This window comes from Sebastes fasciatus, chromosome 8 (genome assembly GCF_043250625.1).
Source record: "Sebastes fasciatus isolate fSebFas1 chromosome 8, fSebFas1.pri, whole genome shotgun sequence".
Classification (NCBI taxonomy): Eukaryota; Metazoa; Chordata; class Actinopteri; order Perciformes; family Sebastidae; genus Sebastes; species Sebastes fasciatus.
This window is the reverse complement of record NC_133802.1, coordinates 17,158,297-17,178,013: the sequence shown is the minus strand read 5'-3', so window position 1 is coordinate 17,178,013 and position 19,717 is coordinate 17,158,297. Positions and strand designations below refer to the sequence as shown.

The 19,717-nt window shown below is 41.3% G+C and overlaps 2 protein-coding genes across 2 annotated transcripts in view; one reads left to right on the top strand and one right to left on the bottom strand.

Annotated features, from left to right (window-relative positions):
• The window catches only part of plxnd1 (plexin D1), a 71,612-nt gene extending 61,807 nt beyond the window's left edge, over positions 1-9,805 (top strand). The window contains exons 29-36 of the mRNA XM_074643911.1: positions 1,076-1,139; positions 2,426-2,460; positions 3,098-3,202; positions 3,396-3,559; positions 3,654-3,801; positions 7,558-7,698; positions 7,814-7,888; positions 8,816-9,805. Of these exons, the coding sequence (XP_074500012.1) occupies positions 1,076-1,139; positions 2,426-2,460; positions 3,098-3,202; positions 3,396-3,559; positions 3,654-3,801; positions 7,558-7,698; positions 7,814-7,888; positions 8,816-8,932 (849 nt within the window). The 3' untranslated portion in view covers positions 8,933-9,805. The remainder of the gene's footprint in view (positions 1-1,075; positions 1,140-2,425; positions 2,461-3,097; positions 3,203-3,395; positions 3,560-3,653; positions 3,802-7,557; positions 7,699-7,813; positions 7,889-8,815) is intronic.
• Positions 9,806-10,683: 878 nt separating this feature from the next.
• exorh (extra-ocular rhodopsin) lies at positions 10,684-19,179 on the bottom strand. Its single transcript, XM_074643915.1, has 5 exons — positions 18,692-19,179; positions 18,317-18,485; positions 17,945-18,110; positions 16,396-16,635; positions 10,684-10,820 (listed from the first exon to the last, which is right to left on the bottom strand). The coding sequence occupies exons 1-5, from the start codon at positions 19,050-19,052 to the stop codon at positions 10,695-10,697; spliced, it is 1,062 nt and encodes a 353-aa protein (XP_074500016.1). The 5' UTR covers positions 19,053-19,179; the 3' UTR covers positions 10,684-10,694.
• Positions 19,180-19,717: the final 538 nt, after the last annotated feature.

Genomic DNA, 19,717 nt, shown 5'->3' with positions numbered 1-19,717 from the left:
TCATTGAAAAACACAAAATCTATGAATATACTGATATTGTTCATTTCAAAAGTTTCAAGAGAAACGGGTGCCCACACACTTAATAGACGCTCCCAAAAAGATGATGTATTAAGTATAATTACAATGATTTCTAGTGGAGTTCTTGAATAATAATAGCTGTCGTTATGAGCCCTTAATAAATTGTATTCAATATTTATGATACTTATTCCTCAATTAATATGTACTGTAATAATTTACTACATACTGCATACTACAATGCAGGAAATTACCCAATCATTATTTACATATTCAATAAATGTACTTTAACATACATTACTACTACTACTACTACTAATATTATTATTATTATTATTATTACTACTACTACTACTAATGATAATAGTACATATACACATTCATTATTGCATATGCATTCATTGAAATACATCATTATTATTTACTTTAAATTACACAACAATGCAGGAAATGTAAGTACTATTATAACATTTGCAATATATACTATATATATATATATATATATTTTTTTTTTTTATAAAGACAAATAACGAAGCAACAAGTAAATTGTCATGTCTGGTATCCCATTAAGAATGTCTTTATTTGTATGCATGTTTGTTTTATGTCTACGTTAATTTGTGCGTGAGTAAACAGTTGCTCGGTGACCCTTGGCCTTTGACCCTTACCTGTACTTGTTAAGTGCTCTGTTTAGTTTTTGCTGAGCCATGGGGACAGAGCTGTGAAAGCAGTGAGCTGCAGCGTGTACTAACAGTCTGGGTTCACTGGCAAGGCTGTTCAATCCATTTCACTGCGGGTTGACTTTAATGAGCCCAGCCAGGCTCCCGCAGACTTGTCACCACTCTAGATGCACGCAAGCCTAACACACACACTCACACACACGCACACGCACACACACGCACACACACAAACATACATACCCACCTCTCAACACTGCACTCCCCTTGAGGGCATGCTTAATGATGCTGTTCTGGTGCACCCCAGCTCACCCCTGACCTTGTGCCCTCTGTCCTCTCTCGTCTTACTTCCCTCCCTCCCTCCTTCTCCTTCTCTCCCTCCACAGATCCCAGAGGGGGCATCGCTGGCTATGAGCATGAAAGACAAGAGAGATAACACCCTGGGGAGAGGTACGTCACCTTCAAACACACCCACTCCTTGTCGCTTTGTCACACACACACTTGGATAAATACACGCACTCACTCCATCACAGGAAACGGCGCATGCTTAGTTGGTCACGAGAACACGATACGCTCATGTAAACATGCATGAAACCACACATCCTCCCGTCCCCAAAAGACACCGCGGACATCTAAACACACACACACCTAATAAATCATAACACTCCTGCTTTGCACAGGAGTTATGCTGCCGCTTCATTCAGAGCTCTTTTAATGCATTATAGATCTATTCCATTAGCAAATGTCAGCTTGTGAGAAAAAAATGCGAGACAAGTGGGCCCATTGTCCAGCCTCAACCTGGAATATAATGACTGCTCTGCCTGTTGACAGATGAGTTTACATACAGCTTTTAATGGGCTTGTCCGTTCGTTCGTCCAGGGTCTACCTTACATAATCAGTACCAGACCAGAGCTCAGTTCTGCTCAGGCTCTGTCCATCAAAGCCTCTCCTCTCATTCATACTGGGCCAAAAATAGGCTTATGTGGACCAAACCTGGCTCCGGCATCAAAGCGTCAAGGGGGTGTTATGAGCCTGTAGTGCTCCCTGGCTAATATAAAACACTGTCCTGCCTGCCTGTGATCAGTGTTGAGGGTCTGGACTGAGGCCCGCTGGGCAGGAGCATCTCTGGCAGAGCCGCCTGTAATGAGAACACACTCACAATGCTGGTGTGTTTGTGTGTGTATCTACACAAATACCTGTCTTTGTTTTTGCTGATGTGTGTGTGCAACAATTTACTGTATTTATTTGTCCGCTTTGAGCTTGTGTTTGGACATGCGTCTACATGTATTCAGATATTCATATGTGTTCACGCATGCACATGGGTGTGTTTGTGTTTAGATCTATATATAAACCAGCAAGGTTTAATGCTCTTCCCCGGCGCTGTCCGAGCATTACCATCTCATTACACCGGCTCCAGAACCAATCACAGACTCTGTGTGTCTGTCTCCCCTAATCGCTCTCTTTTTCTCTCTCCTTTCACTCGTAATCTTTCTCTTTCATACTCTCAGACAGCTCCCCTCCCCTACCAGCCCACAGTCCACCTTAATCACTTTCTCCTCTCGCATGTACTCTATCTCCCGTGCTCTCCTGTCAATCTCCCTCTCGTGTTTTTTTTCTCTGTCACACTCCTCTGTGCTCCCTCCTCCTGTCTCCTCTCATTCTCTCAGGTCTCCGCCTTGCTGATTGCACATTGTTTCATGCTGTATGTATCTTTTTTTTTGTCTCTTTCTCCCTAGTTAAAGATTTGGATACGGAGAAGTATGTACACTTGGTGAGTATCTCCACATAGGTAATCAAAATGTTTCTATAATTGCACTCTGAGTTTATTACCAGAGCTTTTCCTGTGTGTGCCACTGTTAGTCAGCCCGGAGCAGGCATGACTACAGAGAGAATGGGGGGGTGAATGGAGGTGAAAAGGAAAGCTGCTGAGAGGACATGACAGCACTAATGCTGCTTAAGCTCTTTTATAAATGTCAGCCAAGATATGGGCCCTTTGACTTTAGAATAATGAGTTCCTTGGAACACAATTTGCCGGGTGAATAGTTAGTTTTTACAGGACAGTTCTGTGGTCCTTTTTTAACACAAGTAGGTGGATTTTGACTGCTTCTTTCTTTTCCACTACCCCTATTTAGACTTGTATGAGCAATTGAGAGACATGATCCTGTACACAGCAACCAGAGAAAAGCACGAGAATTCCCCAACTCCCATCACTTCCCCAATACTGTATATGATCTAGCGCTTCAAAATACCCTGATGTGGTTTTTGGATCATGTGTCTAATGCAAGAAACAGAAAATTCCCCTCTGAAAGCTGAGACAGCAGAGACAATAGAGCATTCATTGAGCTTCTTAGGGGTTTATTACTTCAACCTGTGGGCAGTATGTTGACCTTCGGCCTCTGGTTTTCCAGGTCCTACCTCATGATGAGCTAGGTGAGAACAAGAGGTCACACAGGACGAGCCACCGCAAGAAGGTCCTGCCTGAAATCTACCTGACACGCCTACTGTCTACCAAGGTGAACACAAGAAACAAGACGTTGTTGGTCAACACTATAAACAGACTTAAGTTACAGCTTGATATCTAAGTCATCATTCTATTTCTTGTTTTTATGGCCCACATTAGCCTCAGGAGCCGTCTGAAAATTCCCACATCCCATGAAACCATATCTCTACATATGCTTGAGCCGCCTTTTTTTTTTTCCTCCACAGGGAACTCTTCAGAAGTTCTTGGATGACCTCTTTCAAGCCATCCTCAGCATCCCACCAGAACGCCCCCCTCTGGCTATCAAATACTTCTTTGACTTCCTGGAGGAGCAGGCTGACAAACGGGGCATCACAGACCCAGACACCCTGCACATCTGGAAAACCAACAGGTAGACCTTCTAAACTTTGTGATTAAAGTCCCCTTTGGTCACCACGCTGTGCAAGTGCAAGGCTTTAAAAGCGTATCTTTCCTTCTCTGTGCAGTTTACCACTGCGTTTCTGGGTGAACATCCTGAAAAATCCTCAGTTTGTGTTTGACATCGATAAGACGGATCACATGGACGCCTGTCTATCTGTCATCGCCCAGGCCTTCATAGATGCCTGCTCCGTTTCGGACCTGCAGCTAGGAAAGGTGAGTCTGTCTCCATCCGTCCGTCCGTCTGTGGAAAATTTACACCCTTAAAAGTATGCCGAATTAGCTATTAGCAGTTCCTGTCTGCAATGTACCCTAGATGTAAAGACCGCTCTCACTTGATCATTTTGGTATTGAAGAAAACTTAAAAAAACGTATCATGATTATTGGGCAAGTTATGGAGTTACAAGGAGCATCTTTTTTCTATGATGTATAAGTAGATATATGAACGTTTATTTGTGATGGACACTGGAGATAATGATATCATTGATTCAGTCACACTGAATCAAAACTAGAATTTTCGCCTCGCGGTTGTATACCTATGTCAACCAGTCAAGTTCACGTTTACATCCTTGTTTGTCCAAAATGTCATCACTTCATCATTCAATACTTTTAGACATTTGTGAAAAAAGTCATGACAAAAAGTCATAGTATAGTATTTTGACAAAGTAAAAAAAAGTCATAATATAGTATGTCGAAAAAAGTCAGTGTAGTATGTCATAAAAAGCCATAGTATAGTATGTCGATAAAAGTAATAGTGTAGTACATTGAAAAAAGTCATAAAAAGTCATATTGTATGTAAAAACAAATTGTAAAAAAGTCATGGTATAGTATGCCGACATTTTTTTATAGTATAGTATGTTGGAAAAAGTAAGAAAAAGTCACAGTATGTTGAAATACTTCATAAAAAGTCATAGCATAGTTTGTCGGAAAAAGCCATAAAAAAGTCATGGTATATTTAGTTGAAAAAAGTCATAAAAAGTTCATAGTATAGTATTTTGGAAAAAATGTCCTATATGTCATATAAAAGCGCTGTCGCCAGTGCAGATGCATAAAAAACAGTTCTGACGCAGAGAAGGAGTACAACTTTTGACACACCTGTCCCTTTCACCTCACGCAAGATCTTTCCCTCATGTCTCTCCGGGAGTTTGACCGCACACACACACACCTCCCGAGTCCCCCTGTGAACCCTCATCCCTGAGCCTTCAGACTGTCAGCTCCATCTACCTCTCCTCATGTTATTTCAGCCGAGTCGGCTGATCCAAGGTCATGAGCACCAGGGATCTCTTTTTGTGCTGTGTGTGTATGTGTGTGTTCAGGCGTGCATATGTCTCTGTCTGTCTGTCTGTCTGTCGGTGTCTGTGTGTGTGTGCTTGCATGTCAATGTCCTCACTGCTCACAAATCCGTCTCATCCCTCAGACACCGTGACCCTGAGCACGCTCTGCTTCCTGTCTCTCTCTGACTGGCTTCCTCCCTGGAGGGAGTCGAGGACTCATCAAATGATGCTCCTCTTTCACTGAGAAACAGTCTGATTTATATACTTCAGTTCAGTGCCAAAGAGCCAGCGCACTCACGGCAGAACTATTCACATGTACATGCAGGCAGGTACATACCATTAGGGCTGGGACGATACACCCATCTCCTGATTCGATACTATCCCGATACTTGGGTGCCGATTCGATATGTATTGCGATTTTGAAGTATTGCGGTTCTACAAGTATTGCGATTTAATATTACGATTTGTTGTTTTTAACACTAGACCATGGGAAAAAGTTGAATCATACACTTCTTGGGACTTTTACTTTGGAAAATATCTAAATTAATACAGTAAAATGTTTGATTTTCAGCATGTATGTAGTCAGAGATGTCCTGAAGTCAAATATATTATTCATTGTCAGGAATTATTTATTAATTTACAGATTAATTAATTTACAAAAATCAAAGAATAAAGACATTTTCCTCACAGTTTAGTGATATTTTCTTTTAATTTATAGGGGACACGTAATGTTTTAAACTACTGGTGAATAAAATCGAATCAATCCTATTTCCATAATATGTATTTGTTAACACCTTTATTTTGAAAACCGAACCTTCGCCAAGTCCGTCTCTAGCTCTGCAGTCAGCTCCGTTCTCTTTAAACATCCATGGTCAGCTTCATCGGGGTTGTTTGAATGCATTTAACATAAATGTCAGTGTATGGGTGCTCTACAGTTGTAGCGTCGGCCGATTTGACCACAGAGATGAGAGTGACTGTTAGTTTGACCGCACGTTACTGCAATACGATAACGTTTCCTGTTGATGACGGAGTCAGCATGCAGCTTTAGCCATGATGTCTAGCTCTGCTTTTCCTGGCGATGTGTGAAACCCAAAGTGTTTCCATACTTTACTGTATGTGTAGTGTTTACCACGTTGGATTTAACATGTGAGGGTGCAGGTCGTATCCACTCTGACCCTCCGCTGCTTTCTGCTTTGTCGCTTCGGCTCACTGCGGACGGCTGCGTTTTGTTTTGGTTCACGGAACAGATATGACATCACGTTACTCTGACTACAACAATAAAAGCAGTAACTTTCTTCTACCTCCGCATAGACTCAAATGAAGCAAATATATTGATTCTGGCATAAAAAAATTGATTTCAAAATCGCAAATAAAAATCTATAAAAAAAAGGTCCACCCCTAGAGACATTCATAAAACCTCCAGCAATGGGACATTTCCACACACTCTGCAGCGTCCTCATTAACATGTCGCATCTGGCTGTGCATGTATTGTGGAGTCACCAGGTTCAAGGATATGGCCACATTCTGTCCTGTAGGTCAAGGAGACTGGCATGACACACCTCTACATTTCCCTCGAGTGTTTACAGTCGCTTAGTTAGTGTTTGTGTACAAGTGTGTGATGGCCTCGGGACAGGGCGGTGAAGGGTACGGGGTCTGGATTAGCAGGAGCACAGCAAGGTGAGCGCGAGGGGTAGGAAACCAAGCAACGCTTGCTGTTTCCACGGAAACCCTCTTATCTGGCTAGATGCAGACATGGAGGGCCACAGGGTCACAGGGGGGTTACCAGGCAGATGGGCGAGCAGCAGGAAGTGACCTTGTGGACAGGAAGAGAGAGGGTTCCCTATCAGAAGGAGCGACTACGGCCACAGGCTTTCCACTCCCCCTGCACCTTTTACCGCACACAAACATGCAAACAAACACACACATTAGGTGACACAAATAACTCATGACACATAGAAATATTAAGGTGCGCTGTAAGCACATTCACTGATGCTGAAAGCTGAGGCAGGCCGTCTCTTTCTCCCTGTCCTACTTTCTTTTTGTCCCTTTCTCTCTCGCACACAAAGACCTACACACACTCGCTCGCAACAGTAGCCACCACTAAAACCAGAGTATGCCCACAACCTCTTAGCCCCGCTACTTTTCTTCTTGCTTGAATAAACACCAGTGCCTGGAGTGACTGTGGAGAGAGTGGCAGAGGTATGAAGGAGTATTGTTTAGACTGGAATTTTTCCTTCTCTGGCTCTGAGTTTTTGAGTCTCCTGTTGTGCGGAAAGGAAACTGTACCCTCCCTCCATTGTCTCACTGGTTTAGATCAGGTTATCAACTAATAACATCCAGTCTAACTGAACAGCTCCTTGTTAGGACAGCACCACATGTACAAACCTCTTCATTCTACACTGAGGTCCAGTGCTAAATTATTAATTAACCCTCAGAAGAGGGTACATTGCTTTTAGCCGCCTCCTGCTGTAGCATTCAGGTTTTTGTACATTTTTGAACATGTGTTCATGTTCATCAAATGCTGCGTGTCTCAGGCTCTGCCAGAGGGGGTTAGTGAGCTCAAGGACAGTCTGTGTCAAGCTTGCTCAGATTTGTTCCAGAGCATCACATGGCAGAGCCTCACTGCCAAACTAAAATGCATATTGCTGCAAAAAAAAATGATTGAAACTGTCCTGACTGAAATGTGTTTTTTTTTCAGGACTCACCTACCAACAAGCTGCTGTATGCCAAGGAGATCCCGGAGTATAAGAAGAGAGTGCAGTGCTACTACCAGCAGATACAGGATATGGCACCTCTCAGCGAGCAGGAGATGAATGCTCACCTGGCCGAGGAGTCACGAGTGAGTAACGTGTTTAGAAAGTCATTGTGTGTTAGTGATCTGGCTCCATAAAAGCCTGCAATTAAATACAAGTTTTACTTTGGAATCTAATATAAATCTGTTGTCCATCCTGTAGAAATACAGAAATGACTTCAACACCAACCTGGCCTTGACAGAAATCTACAAATACGCCAAGAGATACAGAAGCCAGGTAAGAGAAGAGATTCTTGCGTTACTTCTGTCTTTCTGATCTCAGATTAGATATGTTACTCGTGTTTAAACTGGCCCTTTTTTGTGCAGCCACAACACCTCAGTCGACCCCTTTGGCTGTTTTAAGTTTCACAGACGGGTATCAGAGCGCGACGTATCAGTGTGGAGGATCATGTGCATGTTGAGAGATGTAGTCCACTGCCTTACAACCTGTCTCTCAAACGTGTCCAATCCTACCTTCCAGCCCGCATATACCTTTCACTTTAGGCAAACAACGTGCTGTTTACCCGCTCTTTATCCATCACCCCTATCTGCCTAATGACACATTTAAGTATGTGCTCCATATCTCCTGTTTCTCTTTGAACTAGCCCTCTACAAGCCCCTGCTGTCCTCCCCCATGTTTCGTTAACTGCTGGGACTTCTCAGGAGAGGCTTAGTCAGTGGTGACTGTGCCTTAATGGAGCACCCTCGTGATAATACCGTTTAGCTGCTTTCCTCTGTCATGCTACTGTATTGACGTGGGCCAGGAGCTTAGACTCTGATTCACAGAGCTCTGTGAATGGCCCCTGATTGCCTATTCTCTCGCCCCGGCTCAGTTCGCTCTGCCTCGTAGCACACTGCCGCTATGAGCCCATAAATCCCACTGACACCGTGACAACTATTGGGCATGAAAAACAGAGCAGATGTGGGTTTTGTAAATATGTGAAGAGCAAAGGCTTTTGTGGTGTGGAGGCATGCGTGAAGGCTGGAGAAGAGACTGAAGCACTTCACTTGTTCCTCTGCTGCTCTCCCTTTTACTCTCGCTCAACTTTCTATGTCCAGGCAGGTGGCTGATTTTCCTCCCGCTCCTAGACAGATAGATGCATGAATGCTCGACAGCCACTGAAAGTCTATGTTGCGTTTTTCTTTTCTATCTCCCTTTGGTCAGGTGGTGAGCGCTCTCGAGGCCAACCCCACCGCACGTCGCACTCAGCTGCACCACAAGTTCGAGCAGGTCATTGCCCTTGTGGAGGACAACATCTACGAGTGCTGCAGCGAAGCCTGAACCTACCAGTGTCTTTTCTACAAGCCATCTCTTTCTCCTGCTGACAGCTGCCTTTCTCCTACAAACAGAGTTACTTGGGAATGTCGGCCACTACGGAGGTAGTCTTCTTACGTGGCATTATTATTCCCACAGACTATAAGAAACGTGTTAAGTGGCAAAGGACTTAAACCTGCCTCTCAAGCGTCTTAAATTTGCGAGGTGTTCCTCCTCTGATCTGGGAATGCCAAGCAATTTTCCCAAATCTTTCTCCATGACACGGACAGAATTCCAGTCTGACTCGGCTATGCTTTAGAGGGAGGTTGTAGGGGGCTGGGAGATGAGGCTTTTTCGGGATGTCTTTACAGTTACTGGGACCGACAGTAAGCCCTGGTGGCGATCTTAACGCACTGAACCCTTTTCTTAAGGGAACGAGCCAATGATGCACTGTATTGTATTATAATGTCCATAGCAATATTTATAGATGTGTTATAATGCTTTCAAGTGGCCTGTCCATCAGGATGAGTAAGAAGGACCGCGATAAACTCCTCCCATCTCCTAAAGCCTGCAATGTTCTCAGGTGTGCTCGGTGAAGATGGGTGACTCGCTCCCATCGGTGCTTTGAAGGTTGATGACGGGTTGCGGAGGAGTGGAGAGAGGAATATAAATGACTGAAATCAGATGTAATGTAGTTCACTGGGAAGAGCTGCATCAGTATAGAAGTGTTGATCAGTGTGCTTGTAAAACGAATGAATTTCTTGTTGGATTCTGACCAATTTAAGAGGGAAATTTACATTAATGAGAAAAAAATGTGAGCTCAATATAAGGAGAGACTATTTGTGATGCCAAATGACTTGTCAGAGTTTGTGAAATAAATTACAGTATTTAGGATTTTAATGATGACAATGTGTATTGTACTAAATCTCAAAGTGCTTCATTTCTACATGCATTGCAGCATAGCAAATTTTAACAACATTTGAAAACCATTAAGATCTGGCCTGCTACCGAAAGTAGCATCTGGAACTTCTCAGAAAGCCTTGTAAAAGTCGTGTACACATTTAGCTTTGTTTTTATTGCAGGACACAGAACAACTTCCACAAGATCCTAGCCTTTACATAATGATATCCCCATATCTCTTTGATACACACATTGGCATTCTGAAGTCCAACACACGCATCCACTCTCTTGCAGGAGGCGCCCTCTCTCTGCAGAGGCTTTTTTCAGGTCCATCTGTTTACACTCATGTCTCCGTCAATGCCAAGAGCAAACTAACAACCCCAGCTTAGTCACCATAGAGACAAGGCGAGAGGCCAGAGGACACCCCCATCTGATGCTTTAAAAAACGATATCTAAACAAATTCATAACTAATTTCACCCAAGTGGTCATAAAATGAATTGTTCAAAGCACATTTTGAGGATATATAGCTGCAACAATTATTTGAACAAGAGTTGAGGTGGAGGAAATCATGTGGCGTGGTTTGTTTTCACCTATTGTGTGTTTTTGGATAGTGGGGAACTTGGAATGTGTTCAGTTGGATCATCACATGGACAACACCCCCTTGATGCCGGGTTAAACTCTGTGAAGCCAGCTGAACACTTTCCACGATTAAGTGGATTGAAAATACACATGCTGGCTCTTGAGTCTGTCAGTCCCACCAAAAGTGTGGTTGTGCCAGTTCAGTGAAGACACATGGAGAGGCAAGTCAAGAGGATTGGCCAATAGAACATAGTGCTGCTTGGCAGTGGTGGGTCCCTAGGTGTGCAGGGAAAGATGTGTGGATCCCGGTCAAGCGGGGGCCACCTGGCTGGATGAGACCGACGAAGTCTGAGTTTTGGAGGTGGCAGCGGCGCCCTCATCGTCTCCAAACGGGTTTTTTCCACAGCATACTGTGGTGATCATGCAGTTTCTGAACTGGAGGCAAAAAAGAAGTTCAGAAGATCAGAATCACAGTTACACCTTCACTCAGTGGTGGAAGAAGTATTCAAATCCATTAAAGTAAAACATGTCATAAAGAACTCATTCTATAGTATGTCTTAAGTAAAGTCTTTTTTGATTACTTTTTTGACATACTATACTGTGACTTTTTTTTATGATTTTCAACATCCTGTACTATGACTTTTTTTGATATACTGTACCATGACTTATTTTTTTGCTTTTTTAGACACACTATTCTACGACTTAAAAAAAAAAGTTTGACATACATTTATATGACTTTTTTTTTGCTTCTCTCCACATACAATACTAGGATTTGTTTTTTTGCTTTTTTCCACATACAATACTATGACCTTTTTTTTACTTTTTTCGACATGCTATACTATGACTTTTTTCGACGTTTTATACTATGACTATATCACGTTTTTCGACATACTATACTATGAGGTTTTTATCACTATCGACATAATATACTATGACTTTTTTGGAAATACTATATTGCCTTTTTTTTCGTTTTTTCCACATACTACACTGACTTTTTCTTTTTCTTTTTTCCACATACTATACTATGATTTTTTTTCTTTTTTCCACATATTATACTATGATTTTTTTTCAACATACTAAAGTATGACTTTTATTGCTATTTTCGCCATACTATACTATGATTTTTTATTTTTTTTTCGACATACTATACTATGACTTTTTTTTTTGCGGTTTTATACTATGATTATCACTTTTTCGACAATATACTATAACTTTTTTTGGAAATACTATATTGCCTTTTTTTCCATCATACTACACTGACTTTCTTTTTTCCACATACTATGACTTTTTTTTCTTTTTTTGACATACTATGCTATGATTTATTTTTTCAACATACTATACTATGACTTTTTTGGAAATACTATATTGCCTTTTTTTTCCTTTTTTCATCCTACACTGACTTTTTCTTTTATCGACATACTATACTATGACTTTTTTTGCTTTTTTCGACATACTATTATGACTTTTTACTTTTTCCGACATACTATGACTTTTTTTTACTTTTTTGGACATACTATACTATGACTTTTTTTTTGCTATTTTCGACACACTACTATGACTTTTTAAATTTTTTGGACATACAATACTATGAATTTTTTAGGACATAATATACTCTGACTTTTTTTATTTTTTCGACATATGACTTTTTTCGTCATACAATATTACTTTTTTTTGCCTTTTTCGACATATTACTAAGACTTTTTGCTTTTTTCAACATACTATACTATGACTTTTGTTATTTTTTTCGACATCCTATACTATGACTTTATTTGCGTTTTCCCACATACTATACTATGACTTTTTGGGCTTTTTTCCACATATCATACTATGACTTATTTTTTTCATTTTTCCACATGCTATACTATGACTTTGCTTATTGCTTTTTTCCACATACGATACTATGACTTCTTTTTTTTCTCTTTTTTTCACATACTATACCATGACTTTTCTTTCTTTTTTCCACATATACTATGACTTTTTTTTTTCAACATTCTACTGTTTACTATGACATAAAAGTCATAGTATTATGTAAAAAAAAAAGTCATGAAAAAATCATTGTATAAAATGACGAAAACATCATAAAAAAGTCATAATATGGTATGTCGACAATTCATAAAAAAATCATTGTATATTATGTTGAAGAAAGTCATTAAAAATTCATAGTTTAGTATGTCAAAAAAAAGTTAAAAAAATAAAAACTCACTGTAGTATTTCAAAAAGTCAGTGTAGTGTGTCAAAAGAAGTCATAGTATAGTATGCCAAATTTTTTTTTTTAAAAGACAAAGTAAAACAAAAAGTCATAAAAAGTCATATGGTTTGTCAAAAAATGTCATTAAAAAGTCATTATAGTATAACGAGAGAAGTGATAGTATTCTACATAAAAAAAAAATCAAAGTATAGTATGTCAAGAAAAGTCATGAAAAGGTCATAGTATAGTACATAAAAAAGTGATACAAAAGTCATATTTTAATATATGGAAGAAATTCATAAAAAGGTCACAGTATGTTGAAAAAAAGTCATAGTGTAGTACGTCATAAAAAGTCATATTATAGTATAGTATGTCAAAGAAAGTCACAGTATAGTATGCCGAAAAAAAATTAAAAAAGACAGTATGGTTTGTCGAAAACAGTTACAAAAAAGTCATATGGTTTGTCAAAAAATGTCATTAAAAAGTCATAGTATAGCATAACGAGAGAAGTGATAGTACACGACAAAAAGTCAACGTATAGTATGTCAAAAAAATTAAAACAAAATTTGTAGTGTAATGTCGAGTAATGTCATAGTATAGTATGTTGAAAAAAGTGATAAAAAAGTTTAGTATGTCTAAAAGGTCATAGTATAGGATGCAGAAAAAAAGTCATAAAAAAGTCATAGTATAATATGGCAAAAAGTCATAAAAGTATGCTGAAAAGAAAAGAAAAAAGTCATAACAGGCGTCGAAAAAAGGCAAAATTAAAAGACAGTTTGCAGAATCAAACCATTAAATTATAGCCATTTTGATTAAATGTTTATGAATAATTGGTCAATACCGAGCAGCTTTTTGCTCTCTCTCTCTATACAAAGTGGGGATTTTAGATAATCTATTCTCTCATTTGGACAGAGTTCGACATCTATCATGTATCGAAATAAGTCATAGAATAGTATGTCGAAAAAAGTTATGAAAAAAAGTCACAGTATAGTATGTAGAAAAAAAGTCACAAAAGTCATAGTATAGTTTTGAAAAAAAAGTTTTTAAAAAAGTCATAGTATAGTAAATAGAAAAAAAAGTCATGGTATAGTATGTCGAAAAAAGTATGAAAAAAGTCATTAAAATTTGCTGAAAAATAATTCATAAATTTATGAAGAAAAAAGTCATAACATAGGACGTCAACAAAAGTCATAGTATGTCAAGAAAAGTATAAAGAAAAAAGTCAAAGTATAGTGTATCGAAATAAGTCATAGAATAGTATGTCAACAAAAAGCTTTAAAAAACTCAGTGTAGTATGTAAAAAAAAAGTCAGAGTATAGTATGTCGAAAAAAGTTATGAAAAAGTCATATGGTTTGTCAAAAATGTAATTAAAAAGTCATATAGTATAACGAAAGAAGTGATAGTATACTACATAAAAAAAAGTCAAAGTATAGTATGTCGAAAAAAGTCAAAGTCAAAGTGATAAAGTCAAATATAGTATGCCATGAAAATGTCAAAAAGTCATAGTATAGTACATCAAAATATATAACGAAGCCACAGTCTAGTATAGTAAAAAGTCATTAGAAAGGTCCATCCATGCATTTACTTTCGCTTATCTGTGGCCAGGTTGCTGGGGCAGAAGGCTTAGCGGGGTATTCCAAACGTACCTCTCCCTAGCAAGGATTTCAAGCTCTTCCTGGGGACCTCGAAGCGTTCCCATGCCGGACGAGATATAAAGTATAATCTTTCCACAGTGTTCTGTGTCTAACCAAGGGCCTCTTACCAGTTGGACATGCTCGTAAAACCTTTAAAGTAAGACGTCCAGGAGGCATCCTGATCAGATACCTTAACCACCTCAGGATCTGAGGCATCCCTCTGGATGTCTGAACTCCCTCGCTTGGGGCAGTGAATCACTCCTAAACTGGAGGGCGCAATCACCGTTTTTTCCGGCACAGAACCATGGCTTCAAATTTGAAGGTTCCGACTCTCATCCTGACCGCTTTACACTCGGCTGCAAATCGCCCCAGTGCTTGCTTAAGGTCACGGTCTGATGGAGCCAAAATAAACACATCATCTGCAAAGAGTAGACACGCAATTCTAAGGTCCCCTATCCGGACACTCTCCTTCCCCCAGCTGCACTTTGAGATCCTGACCATGAAAACCACTATCAGGATCGGTGACAACGAACAACCCTGGTGGAGGGCAACACCCACTGAAAACATGTTTGACCTTTTGCAAAGCCTTTTCCAAGTCCATAAAACACATGTAGACAGGATAGGCAAACTCCCATGACCCCTCCAACAGCCCCGCGAGGGTAAAGAGCTGGTCCACAATCAGTCTGAGCCTCCTTTCCAGCACCTGAGAATAAACTTTCCTGGGGAGGCTGAGCAGTGTGATACCTCGATAATTGGAGCAACCCCTGCGGTCCCCATTTTTAAAAAGTGGGAACCACCACCCTGGTCTACCATTCCACGGGCACTGTCTCCGACCTCCACTGAAGAGGCGTGTCAGCCAAGACAGCCCAACAATGTCCTGAGCCTTAAGCATCTCAGGGCGAATCTCATCCACCCCCAGTGCCTTGCCGCTGAGAAGCTTTTTGACTACCTCAGCGACCTCTGTCAAGGATATGGATAAGTCTTCCTCCGAGTCTTCAAACTCTGCCTCCTCCACGGGGATGTGATGGTCGGGTTCAGGAGTTCCTTAAAGTGCTCTCTCCACCGCTTGACAATATCGCCAGTCCAAGTCCGCAGTTCTCCTCCCCTGTTGAACTAAGCCTGAGCCAAGCTATGCTTTCACTTTCGGTTTGCCAGAACATCCTTGAGGCCAACCGAAAATCCTTCTCCATGGTCTCCCTGAACTCCTCACACATCCGGGTTTTTGCTTGACGACCGCCACAGCTGCAGCCCTTCTGGCCAACCGGTATCTGTCTGCTGTTTCCGGAGACCCCGGGGCCAACCCAACCCGAAAGGCCTTCTCCTTTAGCTTGACGGCTTCCTTTACCGCTGGTGTCCACCGATCGATCTTTGGCCTAGGGTGTTCTGGTACCAAGTACTCGTATGAACTGCCCTATGCTCGAACATGATGGTCATTATGGCCAATCCATGACTAGCACAGAGGTCCAATAACAAAACACCATTCAGGTTCAGATCAGGCGGCCGTTCCTCCCAATCACCCCCCTCCAGGTTTCGCCACCGTCGCTGATTTGAGCGCTTAAGTCCCCCAGCAGAACTACAGAGTCCCCAGTCGGCGCCCTTTCCAGGACGCCACCCAGAGACTCCAAGAAGGCCGGGTACTCCAAGGTGCTGTTTGGTCAGAGACTTCCTCCCAGCGACTCATAGTTGCATAGAGGCGACCCTCTCATTGTCCAGGGAGAACTCAAACACAGCAGCGCTCAGCTGGGGGCTTGTGAGTATCCCCACACCTGCCCGGCGCCTTTCACCCTTGGCAACTCTGGAAAAGGCGAGAGTCCAGCCGCTCTCCAGGAGTTTGGTTCCAGAACCAGCACTACGCGTGGAGTTAAGCCCAACTATATCTAGTTGATACCGCTCAACCTCCCGCACCAGCTCCAGTTCCTTCTCTGCCAGAGAGGTGACGTTCCACACTCCTAGAGCCAGTCTGCAATGCCAGAGATCAGCACGCCTAGGTGCCCACCTTGCCTGCCACCAGGCTAACAAGTCATAGTATGTCACAAATCATAAAATTATCACAAAAAGTCATAGTATAATATAAAAATGTCAGAAAAGTCATAGTATAGTATGCCATTAAAAAGTAAAAAACAAACAAACAAAAACAGCCCTCTTCCACAAAACATACTACATAGACAACATATTTGCTTCACATACCTGTCTGTTTAGCAGAATGTAGATGACTGGGTTGTACAGAGCAGCACTCTTGGCGAAAAAGGCCGGAGCAGTCATGAACACTGGTCCGAACTCGGTTCCTTGATTGACAAAGATGTACCAAGCCACAGTAGCATAGGGCACCCAGCACACCAAGAAGGAGATCACCATGACGATAACCATACGTGTCACCTCTTTCTCCGCTCTCTGGGTGGTTTCAGACTCCTGCTGCAGGGCCGCAGCCTGAGAACAGACAGATGCAGGTTATTAACTTATTGAAGGACTGATATAAAAATGTAAACAAAAGGGTCAGCCAATCACCAACATTGAAACACGCAGGATTAGACCACCAAACTAACTTTTAATCAATGGACTAACACTAGAAAACTAATAAATCTACAGTTAGTCATGTTTTCTCATGCTGTTGAAGGTTTGTTTACATCGGTAAAGGTTTCAAACACAGCAGTAAGTTTTCATTATTAAGTCTCCAATTATATATGCAAATATAAATACAGTATATGGTATTTATGTGTCAAATTACAGATTGAACCTTTAAGAATAGAAAGGCTGGCGCTTTATCAGTTTTGAACCTGCAATAACAGATTTTTTTGAGCCACTTGCGAGCAGCAGAAACAAGTTGTGAACACAACATTGACATCACTCTTTAAACTGTTATCGCAAGGCAAACTTGTTAGCAAACAGTTGCTGAATTACACATCCAGCAGTTAAAGAGCAACATTTTCATTCATTTAGAGTAGTGTTTCTGGCCACCTGGTGAATGCAAGTCCAATATTCACTCTCTTTTAGATTCGTTTTTGGTCTTCACCAGCCCCAGTTTGTGGCTCTCGTGTTAGCATGCATTCGGGTCACAGAAGTAACCATTACCTCTATATGCTAATACACAAATGCCACAAACTGCAGCTAGGTCTCCGCAAACTCCCAAGGGAGATATCTGGCTCTTTAGCTGCTAAATGCTCCACTGTGTTCCCAAGCTAGTTGCTGTGAGAGCGAACCAAAACAGTCAAGTTTAGTGGCACAGACAAACATGAACTGAAACTTGTTATAAAAATCTGTAAAGCCAAGGGGAGCTACAGATTCAGGTGATAATTCTCTGTAGGTTCATCACTACGAACGGCCCCTTTAACATTGTTTACACATTGTTTATTTTTTATTATGAAAATTTTAATTATAGCCACTTTAATGAAAAATGTCTGCATTCTTTTTTTTATTAATATTATTACTATTATTATTCATGACTGCTAATACATTATCAATGTTGCTATACTATTATTAATGAGGGTATCGGGACTACACTGTGAGCAGGCAGACTGCCCTTCAGCTGGAGGACCCAGGTATAAGCTGCCATGTTGGCAATGATCTGCCCTCCTGAAGTGTCCTTGAGCCACTAAATCCCTCACATCTCCAGAGACTCTGCTCTGTGATGCTGCTAACCTCCCTGTGGAGGGGAGAAAGGTAAAAAAAAAATCTATCTTCAAGGATAAACAAGGTATCACATCCTTATTAATATTTTGTCTGGCAATGTTGTTCTTACCGCTCGCACAGTGCAGAGTAGGCGACTGTAGCAGAAGAAAATGATGAAGAGGGGGATACAGAAGTGGAGGACAAACATATAGATGACGAATGAGGTGTTGTTGATCTCAGGCTTGGGGGTGTAGTAGTCAATCCCACAGGAACACTGCATTCCTTCTGGGATGTACCTGCATCCACACACATAATAATAATCCAAGAATTTCCATCAACACTATCACACTTAGTATTTGATGCTAGATATTTGTCTTTGAGTAAGTGTGCTGCGAGTAAACAAAGGTAATCTCTGATGTGCTTTAGTGTGCAAATGATAAGTACAATATTTGTATGTTTTAAAGCCTGGCAAGCACAGTCTAGATACTGAAACATACAGTACCGCGACCATCCGAGCAGAGGGGGAAGAGCACAAGTCATGGCCATGATCCATGTGAATGCCAGCCCAGCAATGGCATGTTTCTCCCCGAAGCGGAAGTTGGTCATTGGCTTACAGACCACAATGTAGCGTTCAATAGCCAAAACCACCAGAGACCAGAGAGCAATCTCCCCTGACACAAAGCAGGTGTAAATTTAAATACAAAACACATTTACTTGATATTACAATTATACTGTACAGACACAGTATTTAAAATTTTAAGTATTCACAAAAATGCATGTTTTAGAATATTGTCAATTATGAAAGTGACAAAATCTAAACGAAAGCATCAAACGTACAATATACATTTATAAACAATTTCATGTCCCCATCTCTTACCTCCTAAGGTGGCGAAGAATCCCTCAATGTTGCAGCCGCTGACCCCTAAGATGAAGTATCCGTGCAGGGCTGTGTAGAGAGTTACGGTGAAGCCCCCAATGACCATGAAGAGGTCGGCCACCGCCAGGTTGAGCAGGACAAAGTTCAGAGGGGTCCTCAGCTTTTTGTTTTTAACGGTTACATAGAGGGTGAGGAAGTTTATGGGGAAGGCAGTGATGATGAGGAACAGCATGTACGCAGCCACAAGAGAGTACTTCCAGGGCTCAGCCAGGTAGTACTGAGGGTGCTCAAATGGGCTGCGAACCAACCCAGTCTTGTTAGACATGGGGACATAAAAGTTGGGTCCTTCTGTGCCATTCATGGCTGCAGTTGGTGATGTTTTTTGTTCCTCTGAGACCTTAACAATTGATAAAACAGCCTGTGCCTCTTCTCAGAATAAAATACTCTGAAGGAGTCTTGTAGTGCAGAGGAGAGCAAATGGGGGAGTAACTGGAGGGATGGATCTTGTGGAAGTAAGATGTGCTCTACAGCCCCCTTTGTGCAGCACCTTTTAACAGGCTGGCCGGATTAGGGACTTGCATGGAGCAAAGTGTTAGCAGAGATGGAATTAAGACAATCTCAGTCTCTCTCTCTCTCACATTCACACACACACACACACACACACACACACAAAGCATTACAGGAGAAAACTCCGGAAATAGCTATGCGGTATGTTAAGCATTTTCAAGGTGAGAGGTTACAGCCATGGCTATCCAAACCCCATCATTACCGTCATGTGCATCAATGCATCATCAGAATGAGATGAGAGTAGGAGGGAAGGCAAAGAAGGAACCAGCCTATTTATAATTGCGAGTGGACAAACTACAAATTAAATTTCTTGAGCAATCCAACTTATTTGCATCCGCGAAAGCTTAATCCCTGACCACTGCATAATGCAGAGCTCAACTCATAGCCTTAAGTGTAATCAGAGTCAGTGGGGCATACCGCTAATAGCATGCACTCTCACAGCAGCTTTTTCTTTTTTTA